The sequence below is a fragment of the Acomys russatus genome, chromosome 10 (assembly GCF_903995435.1).
Source record: "Acomys russatus chromosome 10, mAcoRus1.1, whole genome shotgun sequence".
In the NCBI taxonomy this organism is placed as follows: Eukaryota; Metazoa; Chordata; class Mammalia; order Rodentia; family Muridae; genus Acomys; species Acomys russatus.
The window spans coordinates 35,615,916-35,640,043 of record NC_067146.1 but is presented as its reverse complement, the minus strand read 5'-3'; the positions used below and the strand labels follow the sequence as shown (position 1 = coordinate 35,640,043).

Genomic DNA, 24,128 nt, shown 5'->3' with positions numbered 1-24,128 from the left:
TTACCACCTTCCTCATGGTTCTGCAGTGGTGCCTTCCCTGTCAAGATGAACTGTATCCTTTTTTAAAAATATACTATTTTGAATTTATCCTTTGAGATTTTCATAGTTTGATCATATATATATCTATGCCCTCCCTGTCCACTTCCTTCCCAGCCCCTGAACACATGACCCACCCAAAATGTGCCCCCTCCTTTTTAAATCAGTGAGTCTAATGACTGTATTCATTCTTACACCTTTAGCCAGATTGATCCTTCCTCCCTAAGGTTGCTTTTGTCAGGCATTTGATTATACTATCAAGGAAAGCAACCAATAAAGATGTGATGTGTGCATGAGTTCTTCAACTTCCCTTTTTGCAGTGTTTTCATCATTGAAATGAGAATAAGGAGTGGACCAGTTGTCATGAATGTAGAAGAATTAGTGGCCATTGGTCTGTTTTATACGGAGTTGCATGTTTCCTTGAATGATGTTCATCTTCTCTGTGTCTTCACACATTATCTTTGTAAGATGCACAGTATCCCTATGTTCATCATAGTACACAAATGTCAGTGTATTAGCACAGGGGGTAAATAATGTCCAGCAAAATGCTTGCTGCACACAGAGTAACTCCCTCCTTGGTTGTGTAGATATTTTTGAAGTTTGTAGCTGAGTCTATGCCTAGGATCATGGTACATATGTTAGAGATCTGTGTGTAAGTTTTGGTCATCCTGTCTGGCAGGGTTGAATTGAATTGAGACATAATTCATGGCCTATTTGTGACTTTTTGGCTTTTTATTGAAAGACATCTAGCTGGCTTTATCGAACTTCTATTGAACACCTTACTAACATAAGATTTGGAGACAAATTCTCCTAATGAAAAGCTCATATATTACTTCAGCAATGGGGACCACAGTGACAATTGGTGGCATTGCTAGTCAATAGGGAAAGAGGGATGGCCCAGTGTGAGTCTCAGTGCGGGGGCTTCTGGGAAAGTTAGATAGAATGTATTGAATTTCTTTAAGTGGAAAATAGGCATTAATTAGGACCACTGGGGGCTGGCTGGCCAACTTAAAATCTGAAATCCTCAAAGAAAATTTCTACCCTAAGTGAAGGAAGATACAGACAGCATTAGTAATGCTTTCAGATATAGCTTTGCTATAGTTTCAAGGGTTCCTTTCTTCAATGTGGCATGATTATCTGTAGACATTGAAAGGAAATTAATTCCATGTTGTAAACAACAACAGAAAACCATTATTAAAGTTCCTAGTTTGAAACTGCTTCCTGCCTTCCTTTGCCATTACAATAACATACTATCACTTTTCTTTATGTTTCCAGTCATTTTCCTGTGATGCTCCCCTGGTGTCAATCTGTGACATCAATTCTACCTACACCTGAGGTAAGAGTAAGACTCCCGGATTTTTCTTTCAAAGTAAGAAATGGAGTTTTTCTTTATGTGTCTGATCACTTTTTCTCACTTGATATTTGATCTCTACTTTTTGTGAATGAACTCATTATAAACCCCAAAGTGTGATAAGTAAGTCATGTGACAGCAGTGAGCCATAATGTAGCTGTGGAAGGACCAATGTTTTCCATGTTGTTTTTCTAAGCAACGAGTCCTAGATAAAACATTGTGAGGATGTTCTGAGAGCATTTCCAGCAGTTGGACCACTTTGTAGGGAAGGGACCTCACGTTTAGGTACTGTCTCCAACGACATTTGCCATTTTGTTTTTCCACTCAGAAAATCAGTGTTTTAAGTTTTTCATGGAGAAACTTTTGATTGGTTCCCCTGATGCATAAATTAAGCAGCCATCACTACTGATAAATGTAAAGACTTATGGTAGAACAGGATGCACATGAAACAGCTGTACCAATGAGTAATGAATGAAATGTAGCTTATGATGACAAGCATTTTATCATTTCTTTTACAATGCCTTCTCCTCCCTCAGGATCGTAATATCCAATTGTAGACAAGGGCCCATTTTCAGTAATTTTCCAGTAGAAAAATCTAAGGAGTATGGCAGCTACCTCTACACAAGTCACCCTTCTGAAGAATTATGTTCATGGTATGTAAAATTATTTTTGTTTTTCAAAATATGTCTGTTGTTTATGCTCTCTGGACCATACAGGGAAAGATGCATCTCTGTGTATCCTTTCCAAAAAGATTCCCAGGGCTCAGGAGCAGCAACTTAGGTTCTGCTCTTATTCCCCTTCGTTAGCTCAGCCGTTCTCGCGACACCCTTAGGTTTTCCATTTCATGCTTTAGAGATCTAAAAAATTGTTCTCATGGTGGCTTTTAATGATACTTAATGAGTTACCTCTCATTCAGTCTTAATATTTCTCTCAAGTTACATTAAAAGTAGGTAATTATAACAATTCTAATAACCTGGGGTCATATTGGACAGGTCAAGTCTGGCTCCAGAAAAATGAAGGCCAATACAGAACAAAACGATTTTATACTCTCCTGTCCTAGGCTTCTTTGTTGTTATCCCCCAATGTATCTAATAACAGACTGACAGTTATAGATGGTTTCATATTATCAAGGGTGTGAGGGCTGGGCCACTAGGTTAGTTTGGAAGTGGTTACACGGATAAAGATAAGGACCTTGTGATTCATGTAAGCCATTTCTAACCCGTGCTTTTAGCTCTTTTCTCCCTCCCACAAGACAGACAAGATGGGATGTTGGTAGGTTATGGCTGAAATGCAGACAGAATGCATGGAATGACCAGAGACAAGATGCATGAGTGAAAGATGAAAATATATTTCTTTAGAAAAATATGCAAATATACATCTTTGCCTTTTCAATATGCTCTGTATTAATTTATACATGTACATAGCAGAAGCGTTTCACACAATTAAGGTATTACATGCAATATTATGATAAACCAGTTTGATTTCATCAGCTCCTACTACACTAGCACAGTATTATCTCAACTACTTCACAATATATTATCACATTTGTACTAGAGCTGCCTGAAATACACTGGTCTTGATGTCTGTAAACAAAAAATAGGAACATCAGCGCCTAACACTGTGGTTGAAAAAAAGATGCCTTCGTTTCAATTTCTCCCTCACACTTACTTGGTAAAGGAGACACACTCAGTGTCCAAGGTCTACAGTCATGGGGAATACAGTTCTCTTTGGGTGCACCAAATATGAACCAGAACAAATCAAGTTACTTTTGTCTTTACCCAACTAAAGGCTTCTGAAAGGCAGTGGCCTACGATGACATGGATGAGAGGAGATTCTTGAGGGTTTCCATGAAGCTCCTCGTTTAACTTACAGATTAAATAATGATAACCAATTATTGTTGCAGATTCAAAAATCGGTGATAGTTATTGGTTTGTTCATGGACCTTTGAAGATCCCATACTGGGGAGGAAAGAGAGATGTGGAAATATAATACTGGGATTTGATGGGAAGCTGCGCTTATTTTAAGATGGATTAATATGTGGTTAAACTTGAAGTCCTTATGCTGTGTCTTTCTCCTCTTGTTTTGCTAATAGGAGCAAACAAGAGGTCAACTAGAAACCGATTTGTAATTAGCCACACTGAGTCTTCCTGGAAAACAGAGATCTTGTTAAGCTTTGAAGCTGGGTGGAAGGCAGTCAATGGACTTGTGTGGAGTCTTTTAATTACCAGTCGTAAACAAATCTATCTCTTACTGCTAGATAGCACCCAGGGGCAAGAGGTAATCTGCTTTATAAACCTTGGAGTGATTTGCTTTATAAATCCTGTAGTTTAGGAAAATGGAAAACTCTCTTTAAAGAGTGTTCTTTTTCATGGAGAATTACATTTTTGGCAGTTTTGTGAGAATTTTGGCGACAGATTCTTGGTGACCTCCCAATTTATAAATGTCAGTGGCCAAAGCACATTCAGCATTAAAATCAATTCCTTATAGCATTTGGGTCTGGCTGGTGGATTGGAGTAAAAAGCAATCTGAGTATGGTACAGTTCCAGCAAATGCACTCTAAATGTCCTTTTCAATCAAAGTATGTGCCCAATGCACAGATTACCTCCCATGTTCTTGTTCATTTGTATGTTTAAGACACATCATCTTGCAGAGGTCATGCTATTTGTGCAGTTTACATTGTATGGATGGTGAAGTGTGTAATATAGGAATTGATTGAAATAAAAAAATTAAAAATCAGATCCATAGCCAAATACAGAAATAGTCTAATTAAAAATCTAGTGTTAAAATTAAAAACATTGAGAATGATTTTAATTTCTCAAAGGTACAAATGGCTCAAGATTAACAAGGAGCACCCTGTATCTGAACTAAGTCAATTTAGTGGCATTTTTGGATACCTTGCCTGCATTCCTATGACACTGGCATCTCAGTCCTAGATGAATGATGGAGTTCACAAGTTGCAGTGGGAGACTCTATTCCTAGACTGTCTCCCAAAGCAATAGTACCAAGAATAACTTTCTTCAAATTCACTATGGACAAATTCACTTAATACTTCTTCACGAATGATATGCTCAGCTCCTGGGAGGATGGGGATCACTTGAAATGCATGGTCTATCTTTCCCCCAGGAAATGAAGGCTCAGTGGAGCACAATGCTTGGGGTTGCTTCACATTCAAGCGGATTCTTCTTGCTGGATGACGTTCATTGGGATCATTTCAGCACCCTCGTCGCCTTGGTTGTTGGTGGCTGGAGCATTCCTTGGTTCCTGATGGCAGATGTAAATGGGGAGGCCACCTGGCTCCGCGAAGGCTGCCGCGCGAGGAGCCGCAACCACACGGTTGGTCGGGCGGCGGCGCCTTCCCCAGCGCTGGCTCCACTGGATCTTCAGCTGCGCCCACTGGCGCTTCAGGGCTACTTGCACCTGGAAGAGCAAAGCGAGCCTTGTTTTCAATGATTGTCAGCCATGACGCAAGCAAACCTCATAGGCACGACTCTTGTGGCTTAGTAGAAGCTGATGGAGGTTAAATTTGCAGATCCGATCTCAGAACTAAGTTTATAGTGTGGCTATGAAATATACCACCCTGGGATAACAATACGCCAATTAAAAAAGTTAGTTACCTGTCTGGTAACAACAGGCAAGCTATATGCCAGTTTTTTCCCCCCCAGAATTCTGTCTTGGCTCTCATAGCCTGCAAAGGAAGGCTGACTCGTTCCATAATGTAGCAGACATAGCTCAACAGCGGGAAGCAGTTAAGAAAATTTTACCCACTGCCATTCACGCTAAGACATGATTTTTATCAAAATTGGAGCCTTTGGATCATGAAAATATATTCATGAACCACAATATAGTCCTAAATTTTATGACAGTGGACCCATGTTGTGCATTTACTCTTACCCAACAATGCTCCAGGTGAGGTGTTCCAGGTAAAAACTCAGACTATGGCAGTGAAAACATTTTAAGAATGAGATTTCACTCTCTTTTTTATAGAAAAGCAACCAAAATAAGCTGGCAATTGGGTCATTTGAAATACTGCAATTTTCAAACTAACTATAGATGTATGTGTTTGGCGTAGCATTTGTGATACAAGTATATTTTAAACATAGGCAAAATATTAAAGCGCTAAGGAGTAAGTTGTGCCATGCAGCTGGACTTTGCCTTGATGAAAGTCATACAGGGACAAAGGATGGCATAACACATTCAGTTGTCATTTACTGACTGACCGCCAAAGGGCATATTATAATCACTTGATTTGAATTAATTTATTTAATCTTCACAACAGCCTTCTTACAGGGCACCACTGTTGTGTTCGCTGACAGATGGGAGGGCCTAGATTGTGCCATATGGGCACAGTAAAGGAGCTGCAATGTGGCAGAACCCAAGTTCGAAGTGAAGCCTGGCTGGATGTGGATTGTAGACTAGCCCTTTGGTGTCAGGTTTATAATCAAGAGACCATCAACGTACTCTTGAGAAACTAGGAAGGATGCCAGCTCAGTGTCTTTGGAGAGGAAGTGGTATCGTTTTCGTGGATTCAGCACCTCTTAGATACCAAGGTTGTCCTTATAGCTAAAGCCTACTTGGGGAGTTTTCGAGGCATCCATCACAAATAGTAGTCGTACACTTAGTGTTAGTTGGCAGAAGTGCCCCACAGGAAAAAAAAAATCTTGCATCTGCCTCACCTGTCCTTTTACAGTTCCTCCCAGAGTATCCACATGTACTGAATCACTCAGTCCAATATGAGTCCAAAGAGCTTGAAGTAAATTTTAATATTTATAATGATTATTACAGGAATCTAGCAACCTTCTCTAATTGGCATTCCAAATTCACGAGCCATGCTTTTGTGTGGTGATAGCAATCTGCTTCCAATCTGCTCCCAATTACATAGTGTAGATATAGAAACAGGCCCCAAGCAGCATGCAAAAGATGTTGTAATGATGGCAGTCTAAATAAAGTAGTTATCTCTTACAGCAGTAGATGGATAAAGTGCATGGACTACATGCTGCTTTGATGATAAGAAGAAGGGCATTAAATCTGTGATATTGAAACAAAAACAAAAAAACAAAAAACAAACAAACAAAAAACCCCCCAAACAACCCTGACATTCTTATTGATTGTGGAAAGCAGTAGAAATGTTTAGAGAGTAGAAATGTTTAGTGGTAAATACACTAAAAAACATTTTGGATTACATGTTTATTGCTTATTTTGAAAGATCAACAAAAATAATTTTAACTTCCCCCTTGACTTTTATTAATTTATTTACTGTTGACTTTGAAAACAAAATGAAAGCTTTGTCTGATGGTTTGAAGACACAATTGTTCTCCCTGTCTTTATATTAATCTATATATTAATCTTTGGAAGTCTGGTCTATTTGAGCCTTGGTCCCCATATCTGAGGAGACAAACATCATGATGAAATTTTATTGGTTAGATTGGAATGCCTCTTTTCCTGTTAAGTTTATCCTAAACACCCATAGTTGTGTGCTGGTTCATGGGAGGTGGGGTTTCCCTTCAATACTGAAGTTAGGTCCTGTTTGTCATTTGTCACTCTGTCACCACAGTGTAGCATGTCTGCTGCTCTTAGTGCACCCACGAACCCTCTGTATAAGGCATTGTTACTATGATGGTGATTCACTGACAGTAATATGTTGATAATGAGTCCAAATCAACTTTTCAGTGTTTTATTGCATTGTTGACCTATCAGTTCCTTGAATCTTTGTCAAAACTCAATATCCACCAGGCAAGGTCTCCTAACAGGCTTATCTGTGCTGTAGCTGGATGTACCCTCCTATGAATGAGGGTACCTTGTGTACGTTCAGTGACAGAAGGGGAAATGTATGCAGAGTGCCCAGATGAGACCCAGATGCCTGACATCCGCTGGATTGTGATATTACATTTGCCCTAGCATGCCATTTTTGTAATATTAGAAATTTCACGTTTACACCTTCCTCTAGTTACATGATCTTAATGAAAACAGAAATGTTTCAAAAGCAGAAAAACAGAAAGAGCATATGCAATAAAGTCTAGCTATTTCAACTGTCATGGGTACCCCTTGGGTTTACTACGTCTTAGGCTCCCAATAACATCATAGTTAAGACACAATAAATACTGTGGCAATTGTACACATGCATGCAATCCCCCTGTGCTTTCTAAGCCTTGGCCTTTTTGAGTCTGATTTTCATATTGCCCCTGCTTTGATATTGTTTTAGATGAGAGAACTTAGTTTGTATTCTAAGACAAGCTCAAAATGCAGGACTCTTATTCACAGGGGATTCTCACTGGTGCAGCAGTATTCTACATGGAATTATTTAAGCCAGATTTAGTTTTTAATTTTTTATCTTTACTGTCAAAGAATTAAAGGAGGAGAAGAGGCTACTCTACTAGCTAGCAACAGAAATATATCTCATTTTTATTCCAGATGCCTCCTATGTCCCTTAGCAACCATGAGTACACAAACACATTTTGTTGAGTGGAGGAATAAGCTATTGGATGAAGAATAAGATGTACCAGTGAAAAAAGAGTAATACAATTTTTTTCTGAGTTGGATCTGGAGATTGCATCATGTGACAAAGCAGGCAAGTATTTTGATACTCACTGAATATTACTTTAAAAAGAATAGAACAGGCATCAGATTAGGGTTAGATTGTGAACCATTAGAGAACATTATTAAACACTAACAGGGTAGTATATGGTCATTTGACAAAAAAGTGTGATTTGTCTTGAATAGAATTATTTTTAATAGGAATTAATTTACAATGATATGAATTCTTATGTATTAAAATGATGTGATTTTGATAAGGAACAGTATAATTTCCAGGGCAGGATTACATATTTAGATAATTTATTGGAATTTAGTAAATTTAACAGAGAGTCAGAAAGTCTGGACTCTGGTCCTGGCTGTCACAGCTGTATTGGTGACCCTGAATCAGTAACATCATTTTTTTTTTTGAAACTTAGACTTATCACCTGAAAACTGAGGAGAAGTTTCAAATTGTATTCCTTGGAATCATTGAGGTCCACTGGTGGAACCTTTAGGGCTATAGCAGCTCTCCTTTCACATTTTATACATTGAGCTTTCAGACAAGATTTTGTTGGAAGAAAGGGGGCAATGGCTGAATGTGCTGGGTAGCCTGGCTGTATAAGTCTCTGCAGCACACGGAACCAGATATTCAGATTGTTATATAAGGCTTTACTCCATGACAGCAATCATTGATGGCAGCACACTGAGAGTGAATCAAACTTAAAATTTAATTTTAATTTTATCATCAAATTGCTGACATATCAGCCAAGGGAGCTCTTTCAGCTGTATATGTAATTGCACCACACATCCATAGGTAAGTATGACTCAGCTTGAGATGGTAGAAAAGACCCTACCCATTGCTCACAACCCCCTATGAGATCATGTAGGAATGAGATCTGGTGAAGCTGCACTATGGTCCTTTGGAAACAGTAAAATGCTGGCTTTATATAAAGTGGGCTATAGCATAACATGGAAGACATGCTTACCTCATGGTTGCAGAAGCAGTAGATAGTTGCAACAAAGAATCCCTAAAAAGACAAGGAAAAGTACATTTGAAGTTCTTTGTGTTTGCATGATGTCATTTCATAAAATCATTGCACAGAGGCTTTCTATAGAGGAAAATTCCACTATGTCAACAGCACATCAAAGTTTGATGAAACAGAAAGGCAAGACAAGAATGATATATCCTTTCTTTTCAGTGCTATGTTACAAAAGTATTTCCATTAGAATATGAATATATATATATATATATATATATATCAGTACCAAAAGTTTAAACATCATTCTGTTAATAGAGAAATACATTTTTGTTAAAGACACTACTATACAGCAACTAGAAGAAGGGCTCTAGTGAATTTGCTTAATCTTTTGTTCCATTTAACACAGATGGTTTTGGAGATTGTGTACTTTAAAAAACTAAAAGCTGCTATCATCAGAGGACTCTCTTCAAGTCTGAGTGTAAAGCTGTGGGACGTGAATTAGTGAGAGATTTCCCAAGTAGGTCTCGCAGAAACCTGTTGCCTTTGGAGACTCGCTTAAGCTTCATAAGATGCTTTAAGTTTTAAGTATAATCCCAATATCTTAGGTTATTAAAGAAATGCCTGGGCTTTTTTCAACCTAATTAATGTTGGCCTCCTCCTCACATTAGGCCTTGGCTGTTGGGAAAAGTACAGTGGATTTGAAGTTTGTAATTGAGAAGGAAAAATTTTGGCCTATATTAGAACCTCCTCCTGCCCAGATGGAGACTCAAAATACGTAGCTGAAGCTTTATTGGCACTGTTAATCTGGGCCAGTCTTTGGAGTGAGTGGAAACAGGGCACCAGTTCTCTTCCTTAGTTTGGCTGACTTCGAGGCCTGGAACTGTGTTGGCAGTGCTGTCCTATGTGAGAAACCCAGGTACAGAGTTCCTGTACAGGCCTGGAGCTCTCAGGGATAGATCTCATCAATGAAAGGTGGGGGAACAGGAGGCATGGGCAGCTCTGTGCAAGTGTGTTACTCTCATGACTCCAAAGTCACACTGGTTAATGAAAGATATACTAGGCCGCTACTTGATATGTGAAAAGCTGCCTCTGTGGGACCAGTAAAGCCTCCTGGTTATCAATAAAGAGGAAACAAATGCCTTATATAATCTGTTTTCCTCCAAAATTTGTGGTTTCACCCGCTGAGTTGAAGGCCATGTGTTCAGGCTTTTAAGATCATAATCTTACAAGGAAGATTACAGGTTTTAGTCAGATGGCTCTACTAGGAGAACAAGCCATGGAGTAAACATGGGGTTGGTTTTCTTACCTGGAAATGAATCAGAGAGTGCATGAGGTAATCATAGATTTTCCCAAGCACCTTGTTGGAGGGCCTCCAGGGAAACACAACAAACTGGATGCCCAGCAGGGGCACAAGGACCATGGTAGCCTTCACAGCCTTCAGGTACATGTAGGATTCTGCCTCATGGGTTTGCCTCATCTTGGTCACAAGCACGCGGACAATGTTGAGCAGAAAGAAGAAATTAACCTACAAAGATTGAGATGAACAAATACTCCATCACTGTAGCACGAACAATATGACATCTACTGTACCAATACATAGAGAACTTTCAGAATAAAAGGAGTTGACATTTGAACCACAGCTGGTTTGGGCTCTAAAGGTTAGTTCTGAAAATACAGTTTTAAAAGGATTTAGTTGTAATCTCAAAGAGTAAGTTTTTAAAAGCTGGGATAGAAATTGCAATTGTGCAAAAAATAATAATAATAAAAAAATAAAAACAAAAGAAAAGAAAAACCAAACCAAAAGAAATCATAAAAAAATAAGACTTTTGATAGTAATTGAATTCTATAAACTTGGGTGGTCCCTAACTGAAGAAAAGGAGATGAGCACCATGGGCCCACATCCCTCTATGCTTCCTGATTGGAGATACAGGGATGTGACCAGCTGCCTCATCTTCTGCCATGAAGCCTCTGTCATGTCAAGCAAATCCTTTCTTAAGTTGCTTTTGTCATAGAAAACAAGGTAAGAAGTGAACACAACTGGAGAGACCGCCTGGATGGCAATTCAACGTGTTCAGTTACTAAAGGATGCCTCCTTAGTGCAGGGGCAGAATGTGGTCACATCCAGGCTTGAGTCTGTTTTTATTTGTATTTTTTACTACGAGAAAAGAAAAACACTGTCTTTGAGGCTGAAGTGCTACATTGCCATCATCCTATGTATGCAAATGAGCTTTTCTGCATATGAAGTAAAATAATTTTTTTGAAGAATGTAATTGGGCCTTTTATGATAAAATGACGTTAAACTAGCTTTATATTGTAGTTACAGTACATGTGCCACATAGAAATATATTCACAAAGCTGAACAATGACAATGATAGCAATATATTTAAGAATCAGTTCTTACCACCAGAGCCACCATTACAGGCCCATGAATGATGTAAAGCAAGTGGGTTTCCGCACTCAGCCAGCAGCTGAAAAAAAAAAAAAAAAAAAAAAAAAGCAAGGTTACACATCAGTATGTGCCTTCACTTTGGAATATATTAAATTAAGAATCAATGTGATACTTACTTGTCATTGTAGTAGAGGGCACGAGTGATGGCGTGGATGGTGGTTGGCACCACGGGGAAGCCTAAAATTGGGAAAAGCACAAATCAAAATTAGCTCCCATGCCATCAGCTTAACTACAGTTACATGGATAATGGCAGCATATTTGCAAAGATGGTAGCAAGTTGAGTGTGCCCATCAAGACATTCCCCTGATGTTTGTATTAAATTATCCTCAGCCAAACCAGACAGCTTGAGGCATCTGGTTAAGAGCATCCCGGACAATCAAAAGCCTTTCACCAATTGCTAGCTGCAGTAGGTACATTGTAACTTGTACTGTGACTCACCATAACATGGTTGTTTCTGAAGAAGCTTTTGCTGATACTGGGGCAAGAAAGTCTTTGGTTGTGTGAATTAGACTCACCATGTGAGAATCTAGGCCATCCTTAAGGGATGTTACCAGGGACAATGACTGCTACAAAAGCCTTCCTTGATGTTCATATGACTCCTTTTGGGTACTTCAGTTTCCTCTTTACTTCATGTACACTGATCCTGTTTCCTTTAAAATAAGCATTTCAGGGAAGTCAATATATTCCTACCCCTTCAAGTTCTGGTTGTGGCTTATAGAGGAAGCACAGTGTCCCCTTCCTTGATGAAATCAAAGTACAAGCAAACATAAATAAAACTCCCTTTGAGTTTATCTTGAGGAAAATACAGATGATATCCATTCAGCCTGCCAAATTACATATTTTAGAATAATTTTTCTTTCTATGTATGCAGTCTAAAGTTATAATTTTCCTTTCAAAATGATTGTCTTTTTACTCAGATGTACCTAGTGCGTGATAATACAGCTTGATTTGATTGAAGCATCTGTAGAAAGAGATTTGATGTTGCAGTCAGGTTAAGAAATGCGTTTTGGGAAAGAACTAAGCTGGTACCCTTCAAATTTCAGCAAATGAGATGAAAGAAGAGAAGGTCTCAAACTATTAGGTTTTCACACGAAATCATGTTGGTTTCTAAACCCATAAATGAAACAATTCAATAATACCATTGATTACATGTTGGGCTTGAAATGGACTATTTATACAACATATGATTGTGCTATTCACAGCAGTTCTAACAGACTATTTTCTTATTTGAATTCAAAGACCCAAAGTTATTGTCTGAATTTGTTCTAAACTAATACATTTTAGGATTAGACAGCAACAAAAGGCATTTGGGAATCTGAGTCTACCTCTCCACATCACTGAAAGACAAGCACATTTCCCAGCTAATGGGAAAGACCCTGCCTCTCACTCCTATAGCTACTATGGCTTTTAATATACAGTTCGGGTTTTTCTCTCTGTTATTATTCTTTTAGTCCCCAAGACTTGTAACAACATGTTCTTTCTGCCAAACATACTGAAAAAAAAAAAAACAATACATATTCTACAATATTCCTTTGTTTTCAAATAGGAGATTAAAGGAAGCCTACTTTTCAATGTGAAAATCCGTAGGAAGATTTTCCTTCCTTCTATTTATAATAAGAGGAAACCAGTAAAGCCCCAAGGCAACCTGAATACATGACTTTGCTTGGATAGGAGAGACACAAAACACTAAGTGATGCAAAAACAAACATGGAAAAGAGCATCAACGGAAGATTCATTCTTTCATTTTCTGGTGGAAAGAACTTCTGCACTACATAGTTTTTCATTCACAGAATGGATTTATTATGTCTCTCATAAATCTAGGCGTTTCATTCCATTTTGAATCCTAGGATTGGAAACACTTTTCACACAGATGGCCTTGGCCTTGATATCCCCTAAAGACTAGTCCCTTTCCAGAAAATAGCTTTGGGGGACATATTTCTGCAGCCCACCTTTAAAGAGTATTTTCAAAATATCAGTTATGCATATTTTATTGATATTGTAAAGTCTAGAACCCATGTTCCTGTTTTAGTACTTTCAAAAGGAAACCATATATTGCCCAACAGAAAGTTTTCTCTGTTCCATCACACCCTTTAGCAGTCCTGTGAAGCATTTTTCTTGAGATATTATTTGGCCTTACCTTTGTTTGTGTTCCTCCCACACAAACGTGATGCACCTTCAAGTTCTAAAAGAAGACACTTGCTCTACAATGTGCCACTCTAATGGTCTCATATTTGTTGTACTTGGCATTGTGAGTTATTTAGTAGTAAGGAATATGGTGGATTTTAGTTGTTTTCCTTATTTCTTCCCTGTTTCTTTTGTGTGTGTGTGTGTGTGTGTGTGTGTGTGTGTGTGTGTGTGTGTGTGTATTAGATAGAAGTGAACAGACTTTGGTATGGTCCAATGGTGCACTGTTGAACTCTAGTTGACTTTCTGACTTTCCAAATAACTAACTACCTATACGGAGCAAATCCCCCTTTTTGATGCTTTCTTTTTTCTGGGGTTAGAACACTGGGCAAGAGATCTACTTCCTTAGTTGGCACAGGTTAGGAGTGCCCCATTCTGTGGTTACTGTGAGTGTGATATTCTTTATGATCCTACTTGAATGATGCTAATGAAGTCTTAAATATTTGCTGATCAATGAAGGTTAAAGTATTGTATATGTATTTTTAAAATCATTCCTTCCCTGTAAATACAGGTGAACAATTCATTTTCCCCTCTCAATTGTTTATGTGCTAAATAGAGATCTTTATCGAGCTGTGTACAAAGATGTCAACAAGCTTTATAATTAACTTATAATGCACTAGTTGGGAAAGAAAAGTATGAATGTTCCTTCCAAGGTACCCTTGTCTCAGCTGAATGAGCGAGAATACATTTATAGATAGCTTTGTTTTCATGGAATATGTTATGAGTTTTACAGATAGATACTTCGAAAGCTCCTCCAAAGGAAAAAAAAAAATCCATCAATTGTGTTTCAAATAAAATAAGTAAACTAGATCTGAAAGAGATACTTGAGGGAAGTTACAGCTGGTGTGTGTTTTCTGAAATCAAGACTGAATGAAGGGTATAAATATGCAAAAATGGGTGAATGTAGCTCAAAATTCGGTTGTATGAAATACATACCCCAGCCAAGAAGATAGTACCAGCGCAGGCGTTGCTCCTCAGTAAACACAGCCACGACAATGAGAGTGTGAAGGTAGATACCCTCACAGAGCATCCAGAAATAGTTGCAAGCCATCATGTACTGGTGGAAGAAGTGTAGAATCTTGCAACTTATCTGTTAGGAATAAATGAAGGCATTTAGTGGAGGGCATTGTTGTAGGTCTGGTTGTCATGGGAGGAGAACAATTATGAGCCAAAGTATCTGCATTGAACTCTCAAGAATTGCCCTATTTGTCAACATGTGCCCTCTATATTTACAAATCAGAGGGACAATGTGTAGGTCACAAGTCTTGTATGTAAATGGCCACATAGGGTACTGAAAGCTGAGGCCACAAAATATTCTTTTCTCCATTAAAGTCTGGAGACTTACCTAGACTAGAGCAATTCATTGTCCTACAAGGAGTCTGAGACTAACAGTTTCAAAGACGATTCAAGGGTTTGTACATGCCTTCTGGAGTCTTTCCTCCTGTGTTCCATGAGGCAAATAACCTTAAATATATTACGTGCTACTTCTGAAGCAAATTGATCTGTTAGCAATGCCTTCTTACCCATAAAGAGGAGACCACCAGGGGAGAAAGTTCTCTTGTACGGACCAGGAGCCCATGACTATCCCAGCTTCTGTTTCATATGTAGCCCTGTTTTCTATATTAGGAACCAAGTGTTTGCCAAACTCTCTCTGGGTGTTAAGGCTGTGTCCTCAGTGACTACTTAGGAACCATGCCAGTGCAGAGTTAATTATGTATCTCTTAATCACCTACACGAGGAAACCACAAACCACACAACAGAATATCACATCATTTCCTAGTCATTCTAGAGTAGGGTTCCTCACCCTGACCTTTTGGGGTTGATAACTGGTTGTTGGGAAGGTTTGCTCTAGGATTGCTGCAGTTAGCGGTATTTTTGGCCTCTATCTAGATGTCCATAGTACCCTTACTCACTCACAACAATGGAAGATGCCTCCAGATGCTTCCAAATGTTCTTTGTGGAGTAAAATGCCTCTTTAGTTAAGAAGCCTTACCTGGGGACACCTAACTTTAATTAACTTCTGACAACCACAGGGCAATGGCAAGAAAACAGCATTCTGATTTAGTGCAAGTGGTTGTCTGTAGAGCGGTTACTTTACCGAATGGTATGTATTCCATTATGCTGCTCCTCATAGAGGTTGCTTTGAGTCGATTTGGATTTCAATTTTCCTTTCATAAAGCAATGTAGCAAAGTGACTTTTAGTCCAAAGCACCTTTCTGGGCTTGTACACTTCTATGGAGTGCATGAGAGTTGTAATTCATTTAACGGGCAATGATATAGAGCCAGCATGTTTTCTGGTATGCTTCTTTTCCCCTTAGGATTCAAAGGAGGAAGCCATCTCGGCTCTTGAAATAGTAGCGATTATGCTTTCAAAGGTAGAATCAACTTCAGATTCAGACCAGTAGAAACAGACATGTAGAAAATTTACATCAAGAAATCTAATGTAATTTATATTTGGAATGAGGTAGAATTGGTATACCCTGGCACCGCAGCCCTTGCCATGAATTTATCTTCCTTACCAGCATTAGTTGATTGGCTGGTACCTCAGTTTTGTATTTGCTGAGTAAGTATTTGCTATGGTGGTTCCAAGACACCCAAACATCAATAAAATGAGAAATTCAGCTGAGATTTTGGATCCCTTTCCAGGACTACCCTTTGAAATCCCAGATTTCCCTAGATTCCTAGAGGCTATGGTGGTTTTCTCTTGTGGGGGAAGGGATAAACATGCGGAGAAGATGGTCTTTGTCTGTATGATTCAGAGTAGCTGAGGTTTCATGTTTAACCAAGCTCCTTCTCATTTTTTTTTTTTTTTTTGTAGTTACATTCAGAGAAGTCACTATAAAAACCTGAATTATCAAGGACTAACCCATGAGTCTAGGCATAATACAAGGTGAGAGTTCTTTGAGGCCCTGGTCACATTTTCATCAAGTAATCAATATGTAGCTTTTGTTTTATACGTTTGGTGTACAGACACCTTAATGGATATGTATGTTATTGATTCATCAATTTGAATTCTTGGCCAACCAGCACAATATCCACTACTTGAAAGAAATGTATTTAGTACTTACTTTCTTTTGTAAGCATATCAAGACTTTCTTGTTATGCCTTAAAACAAATTTTTCAAAGGAGAATTAAAAACAGTAGCCATATATTCCTTAAAGAATGTATTCTTGCAGAGTTCAATGCTTATGAGCAAGGGAGTGGCCTTCTGGTGGCAAGACAGACAGGTAAACAAATGTAATCATGCACAATGACATCTATAAATATATATTTTACAGTTAATCTTGCTATTAATTTATTTTAACAATTGTTTTCTCAGATACCTAACAAAGTCTGGCATTTAGGAGAATCAATGAAGCCAACTAGAGGGGCTTGTTTTAAGAACATTAATTTGTTGACAACCAGCAAGGAGTGGAGTATTAGGTTGTGTCAAAGGTGAACACATGGGTGGGTAGTGTAAAATGCTCTGCTCACGCTCTAGTCTGTGTAGTTTTGAGGGGATGGGGCGGTGCAATGTTCACTGTTTTATACTAGGGGAGGTGGCTCAATCCTTAGGAAAATATTGAAACAAAATGGAGCAAATACAAAGAATCTCTCCCCTGTTCCTTTAGTTATCAAGGGACAAATAAGTTCTTAAGGAAATATGACAAGCTTTTAAGAGTATATTGCTTCCTATAAAAAATTCGCAATTTCAAAATTAGTTTGAAATGGGCTAGTGTGCCAACTCCAAAATTCTTTTCCCTGAAATAAGGCTTCCAATTTTCCTTCTCCCAAGTCTTTCTTTAAAACAGAATTAGACTCTGTTGCTTGTTTGAGTGATCTCCAGTGATTTAGTATGTTTATTTATATTTCCTTGGAGTCTGTGGTTTCTCACCAGTCCACTTTAATACAAGAACAGGGGTGGGAAGCTATGTTTACTTTATCAAGGGAAGATGAATAAATAATTCACTTTCTAAACATTTATCTTGACGTGTGAAGACATTTTGAAGGACCCCACACAGCAAGGATCTGTGGTCTATGTTGATTCCAGTTTTAGATTAACTTTAAATGTTAATTAAATGTAACATCTAGATTCCACATTGAATGAACTTACAGTTGTCATCACATACACAACTATTTCGTTTTACACATCTGACTTCTCCAATACTATCCAAAAGGACTTGCATGCAATAATATTCAGAGGTGAGCAACAGGTGTTTATCCAATCTAAATGAATATGGCTTTGTATATGGCTCATAATGTTGCTCAATTGAGTGTTTCAACCCTTAATTAATATCATTATTTACTATGTAAATGAAAATTATTCAAGAATGGACACAATTTCCAGAGTCTTTTATTTTAACTGAATAGTACTGAAATTCTCGGGAATATTTGTAGAGGTCAGAACATATCTGAAGGGTCAGGCTGCTGACATCCATAGAAAATGTATAACATTGGGCTCAACTCTCCTAGAATGAATTTTTATGTCAGTTGCATTTTGGGTCTTTGTCATGTTTTTCTAAGTATCTAGAAAAGGTATCCTTTGATGATGGCACTCCCTAAACAAAGTACCCAAATAAACCCTGTTACTTTTATCCTGTTTCCCTGCTAAAAGAGCCATATTACTTTGCACAATGGTTTTGTTTTGTTTTGTTTTGTTTTTAATTTGGTATGGGTAGGTTCCATATGCCGAAACTCTTTAGTGGTCAATACTTGGCAGCCATTAAGCCAGTTTTCTAGTTTCCTTCACTAGGTAAAAGTATACTGGTTTCACTATGCCTTGTAGCCTCACAGTTTTCAGGTTTCAAATTGACAATTTAAAATATTCATGATTAAGTTAAAAAAGATGTACTGAACTTCATTTAGCATGTTCTGGTTTTCTCTGTTAGATACATAGACTTACTGAGGTAAATACATTGGTCCCGTGTGTTTTCACTTGTTGGTATCTCCTGAGATTAGACTATGTACAGAGAGAACTATGACCATTTTTACCTAAGGTTATGAACTCCTTGTTCATAAAGTGGAGTTTGGTTAAGACAAAATGAATCTACTTATTCTCAAAAAAGTTTGTACTTTTTTTTTTTTTTTTTTGGCATTTTAAACTTCATTTTGTTTCCAGTCAGTTCTTTGATGTCTCTTCATGGCAATTTATGGTATCTGTATGTTAAATTTGTACGTATTTGGCTTGCTTGTTCCTGAGACTATCCATCCCCTGGTATTTTATGTGTTTTCTCCAAATTGAACAGTTACTTCTGCTTACCCACTGATTTGGCTGGATCTTTCCTTTTGGTCTCCATTTTGTAAATAAACTAATCTAATGTAACATATTTAAATTTAAGTTACTCTACCTTTTGGTTCTAGAATTTCCATGTAGTCCAATTTTAGTCCAATTTCAACTTTTTGGTTAATATTTCTTATCTTTCCATTTTTCATAACTCCTAGTATAGTTTAATGCTACTACATAGATTGATAATTTTAATGTCTGGATTAACTAACATTTGATCTTAATTCTGTTATTTTTTTCTTGTAGCCCAGGCAAGCCTAACACACATGGCAACATTTGTACCCTAGCCTACCTATGGTGGGATTACAGAAATGAGCCATCAAAGATGGTGGTATTTTCTCCTGACAATGGGTTATACTTCCATTTAAAAAAAAAAAAACATCTGGTAGTTTTGAACTATTTCTAGATATAATCTATATTGGGATGTTTAGATGCTCTGGTATAGAGTCTAGATTCTGTTATATTCCTTTGAAGTTTCTTATTTTGTTTGTTTGAATAAGCACTTTATAGACTAAATATAAAGTACACAGTCCTAGACTGTTGGCACCTTACATCTCAGTTATTTAGATTTAATCATACTCTTGGATTCCTTTGAACACATATGATCAGATGGGATCTAAACACAGATATGTACATGGAGCTCAGCTCCTCGCCCTTCTAAGCATGCCCTTTACTTTTAGGGCACTGTAACTGTAATATTCTAATAGTATGCAATAAATATAGGAGCTACTCAGCCATCTCCATTTTCTTTTAAATCAGACACAAAATCTGTAGCATTGTGTAATGATTATAATGGCTGGCTAAAGAAAGATAAGCCAAATTTTTAAGAAACATTTCCCCCAGAAAGCTGGTTTTGCCCTTTAAATAAAATGAAGAGCAGTAGGCCAGCGTAGGCTACTCATTACAGGACCATATCATGGCATTATTTCCTATATCACCCAGAAAATCCATCAGGTATGTTTATTCCAGTCTATTTTTTCCCCACAGGATATTGAAATAGGCAGTCCCATCTAGTTTAATCCACTGGGGACTTTCCATTCCAGCCTTTTCTCTCAGTCATCGCTCCCATGTCCTGCCTTGTGCCAGCTGCCATCGATGGGGCAGGGACAGTCATTTCTACACCGGTCTTTGCCATCCCCAGTGTCTAGAGTCTCAGTCCATTTCCAGGCTGACCTTTCTGTAATCTCCTAGAATGATGCTCTGGTATAGTCTGGTGGCTCAAGTGAGAGGTAGAAGAAAATCATGCCATTTTGGAGCTTGGGACTCTTTTGTCTTTAGTTGGATAAGATGCTATAAAAAGCATAACCTGATTGTCTCAGCTTTTGCGGTGCAAAGTGCTCAGGTCCCCAGCAAAAACCAATCTTCCCATATTGTCCCTTTTAAAGCCAGATAGAAAGTTCAGACAGACATTGCTTTCTAGAAAATGACAAGTACCCTAGTGGCTTTGTTCATCTGCAACAAGAACAATGGTTTTAAATCTGCCTCCTGACTCCACATGGAGATCATCAAATGAGCAGATAGAACAAGAAAGGCGAAAATTTGGATATTATGGAAATGGAATGCTTAAATGACAACGGGCAATTTTCACATCACTCAGTAAACTGAGGATCTATTCAGCCCTTATTTATGGCATGAGTTATTTTGAATTTAATTTGAGAGAGAGAAAAAAAAAGCAAAATAGAAGAAGGTGAAGGAATAAAATTCTTATCTTGGCCTTATCTTGGGTATTACAGGTAAGAATACACCTGTAAAATCTTTGGAGGCAGAGAGTGAATGCTTTGATGAGAAGGGAGTGCAGAGGCATAGATATTCGCCACTGTTGAGTGGGATGCTCCATGTCTTTTCTTCCCTCACAATTAAAATAAATGCTCTTCTCAGAGTGGTCCAACCACATTCGGTGGCCTCTCTCATCAAGAATGATTTTTTTCTTTTTAATATATCCCCTTAGTTATTGGATAGAAAAAGTTTTGTGCCTCTTGGCTACTGATTCAGTCACTTAACTTGGCAAATCATCACTTCTCTGTTTTGGTTTACTTAGGAGAGAAAAAGAATCATTGAAAATTATGTATTATGGTTTTCTTTAAAGGAGACAGATGTCCACACGACATTCAGAAATAGAAAGTGTGCTGGTGAATTAGTTTATCTTCAATTTGTGACTATGGCTAGAGTATTTACATTATGTTTCAATAAATACTTGTAGATTGACAATGTCTGAACATTTCGTTTCCAAAAAGTTTTTTTTTCCTGTTGTGTTTTCTTTCCTACTTATTTATTTATTTGATTTTTTTCTTCCTTGTCTCTGTTTTTTATTGTGAAGCAGAGCCTTGATTTTGTACTATTTGGATTGCTGTGCTTTTGTTGTTTTTTAAGAGTAAGACTTCAAATGACTACCTTAAAATAACTTTAAATGTATAATTCTGCATATAACTTAGTATGATTGAGAACATGGCTCTTAGTCTTTGGTTGCTGGTATGGCTGTCTCATCAGTCAGGAGAATTTCACTACCAAGAAAGACGGAGCTTGGGAAAAACCAGTTGAATTTTCCTTGTTCTTGTCTACTCTCTCTTCTCAATTGTATGGCAATAGAGAAAATGCCTTCTTTTCTTTTACATAAATGATGGGGTCTACTATAACCCACAGAAATAATGTTCTGGGTGGGGAAAGATTCTCAAAGAACTGGGCTTTCAGAAATACACATGTAGATAGACTTGCAAGGTGAGAGAATACATGTTTCACTCTGCATCTTCTAGAGATGTAATAGTTTCAAGGAGCAGAAACATTTCAAATGTGCCTGCTTACGAAAACTCCTGAAACTGTTTTGCTTCCACAGAGTCAGTAGTCCTGGGCCGCTTATTGATGGATTTAACCAGTTCTTGTTGGAAATCCATAACTATTCGAATAGGGACTACATCTGAAGCAAATCACTTCATGTCTTTCTTCTTCACGAAAGGTTTCACTGAGTGGCTTACAAGCATTACTTCACTTTTGGAAATGTAATCATTGTCTTTTAGCCTATACTATTTAAATGATTCAGTGAGAGGTTTGGATTTTCATATTTTCTCTCAGGGATAAAACGTTGGGAATTGTCAATAAGAACACATTATGCCATCACTTAATTGTCATGTAATTGAGCTGATACTGGTAGCCCATTCTCATTTTGTCTAGACTCAGACAAAAGACAGTTTTCATCTTAAGACACATAGAGAAATATATACAGATTTGTGTTCTTTTGGTTTTCATGATAAAACAGCCATATTTCAAAACAGGACAAACTATCATTGACTCTTACATGTGTGGTTGCAGAACACAGTATGTTGTGTGAGCCTTGGCTCATCCCTAAGGATGGTGAGGATGAAGGCACAGAGCATACTGTCATTTAATAGTATCACTTCTGTTCAGACTGAGGACTAAATGTGAATCTTGAGTGCTCACTAAATGCTACATTGATTGGATACAATTCTTTGTTTCAGCGTTCCATAGATTTTCTTTAGAGGGTTTGCTCTTCTATATCTAAAATAATGAGTTTGTTAGATTGATTGAAAATGTACTGATTGGGAGAATCAGCTTTTTGTTTTTCATGCCTTAACAATAAACTTGGCTCCTTTTGCTCTATGTATATGAGAGAATCAAGCTCTTTGCTGAACACTAGAGAAAACCTTTCTGTTTATTTCTATGGCTCTTCTAAGTTCTCACTGACATTTTCCCAGGAAGTCAGCAGCGCAATGGTGAAGCCAGCTCTCCAGGCATCTGCTCCCCAGCTTCTATGAAGACAATGGGATAGATACAGGATGATCTGGTGATGGCTAAGAACAGCTTGACTGGAAAAGTGTCTTGGCACATCTTCCTTCCACTAAGACATCCTATGAAATTGAAGGCATTTATCAAAGATAGCTAATGAGACTATTATGAATAAGAAGTTGCATAGTAAATTCTTTGTGAACATCAAGCACAAAGATGTATAGACTTAGTCACAAGGCAACAATTAGCAGAAACCTTGTGAGCTTACAGTATTATGCTCTTAGGAAGGCTAGAAATGTTATACTTCTTTTGGAGTCTAAGACAAGTCCTTAAAACCAAACAAAGTGTTTTGTTTGTTTCTTTCTTTCTTTCTTTTTTTTTTTTTAATTCTCATTTGATGGATACATTTGCACCAGTTTCTACAATTTAGTAGTAAACGTGGTAATGGGGTGGTGAATACGATATTTTTAGTTTGTCCCAAGATGATAACAAGGTCAGCAAGATCTCACAAACTGTGAGGATTCTTTTTGCTATTAACAGCAGGGGAGCAAGCTTAGCAGATGGGAGGAAATCTATCTGTGAGCATAAGTACTTTGCAATGTGGCTGAGCACCAATCCCAGGTCAGTGTGGTTGATTATTCAGTAACTGAAGTGCCACCCTTTAATGGGAAATGAAAAAGCCAAAACTCTGAAAATCCTGAGAGACACTTAGTGCATTGCTTGTATTTTGATGGCTAATTACAGAGAATCATTGAAATGGATGAGACTGTTGTTTTTTCAAGAACATAAGGAAATAGCAGACCATCAAGAGCATAGAAAAGAGAGGTAGGATTGAATGCGACTGGGCTGTTTTTGAATCCTATCTCCAAGTATTCATAACAGGAAAGGAATTTGTCTTCACAGAACTTTAGTTTCTTAACTTTAAAAATAGGGCAAAAAATATGCACTTTTCATAGGGCATGTTGTTAGTATTAAATTAATTGAGATCAGTTTTATTGCAATTAGTTGGCATTTAAAAGAAAAGTCATCAAGGAAAACCTATTTGGTTACACAGTTCTTTAGATAAGACAAGACTTTATGTCCAAGAGCAGATGCCATGGATTTTAAAGAAGAATCATAATGATTTTATGAATATTTTCAAATGGAAAAATGATTAACACTGTGGATTTCATTAGAAGCCAAATTAAGCTTCTTTCTCATGCTATGCCACTGTTATGCAGGATGCATACTCAGGGCAGATTTCATGCATTTTTGTCATTGGCTTGGCAGAACTGTCAAATGCCAGATTTGAAAGATGAGGCTATCTATAGATGCTTGCGTAATACAGTTAAAGCAGAGAAACAAGAGTTAAAATATGCCCTGGCCAGTCCTACTTGCTAGACAGCTGCAGTTCCTGCTACCAGCTTCCATCTCCTCCCCATTCCCCCTGTCCTGGACACACACAGACATCTGTCTAGATCTTCTAAGGCTTCCTTGACCTCCAGTTTCTAGATTCAGCTCAGTCAGTGGGAGCCTGTACACAAACTAGTAGATGAGGGTGAATCAGGACAAAGCACACCCCACCCCCACCACCATTTGTGGGTTTGTCCCAGGCTGGTTGTGTCTGGAGACAGGAGT

At 37.9% G+C, this 24,128-nt stretch overlaps 1 protein-coding gene across 2 annotated transcripts in view; it reads right to left on the bottom strand.

Annotated features, from left to right (window-relative positions):
• Positions 1-3,061: 3,061 nt before the first annotated feature.
• Calcr (calcitonin receptor) overlaps positions 3,062-24,128 on the bottom strand; it is a 39,289-nt gene continuing 18,222 nt past the window's right edge. For both annotated transcript variants that reach the window (XM_051151993.1, XM_051151994.1), the window contains 6 exons: positions 14,447-14,600; positions 11,443-11,503; positions 11,279-11,345; positions 10,184-10,402; positions 8,884-8,925; positions 3,062-4,804 (listed from right to left, as the gene is read on the bottom strand). In XM_051151993.1, the coding sequence (XP_051007950.1) occupies positions 4,556-4,804; positions 8,884-8,925; positions 10,184-10,402; positions 11,279-11,345; positions 11,443-11,503; positions 14,447-14,600 (792 nt within the window). In that variant the 3' untranslated portion in view covers positions 3,062-4,555. The remainder of the gene's footprint in view (positions 4,805-8,883; positions 8,926-10,183; positions 10,403-11,278; positions 11,346-11,442; positions 11,504-14,446; positions 14,601-24,128) is intronic.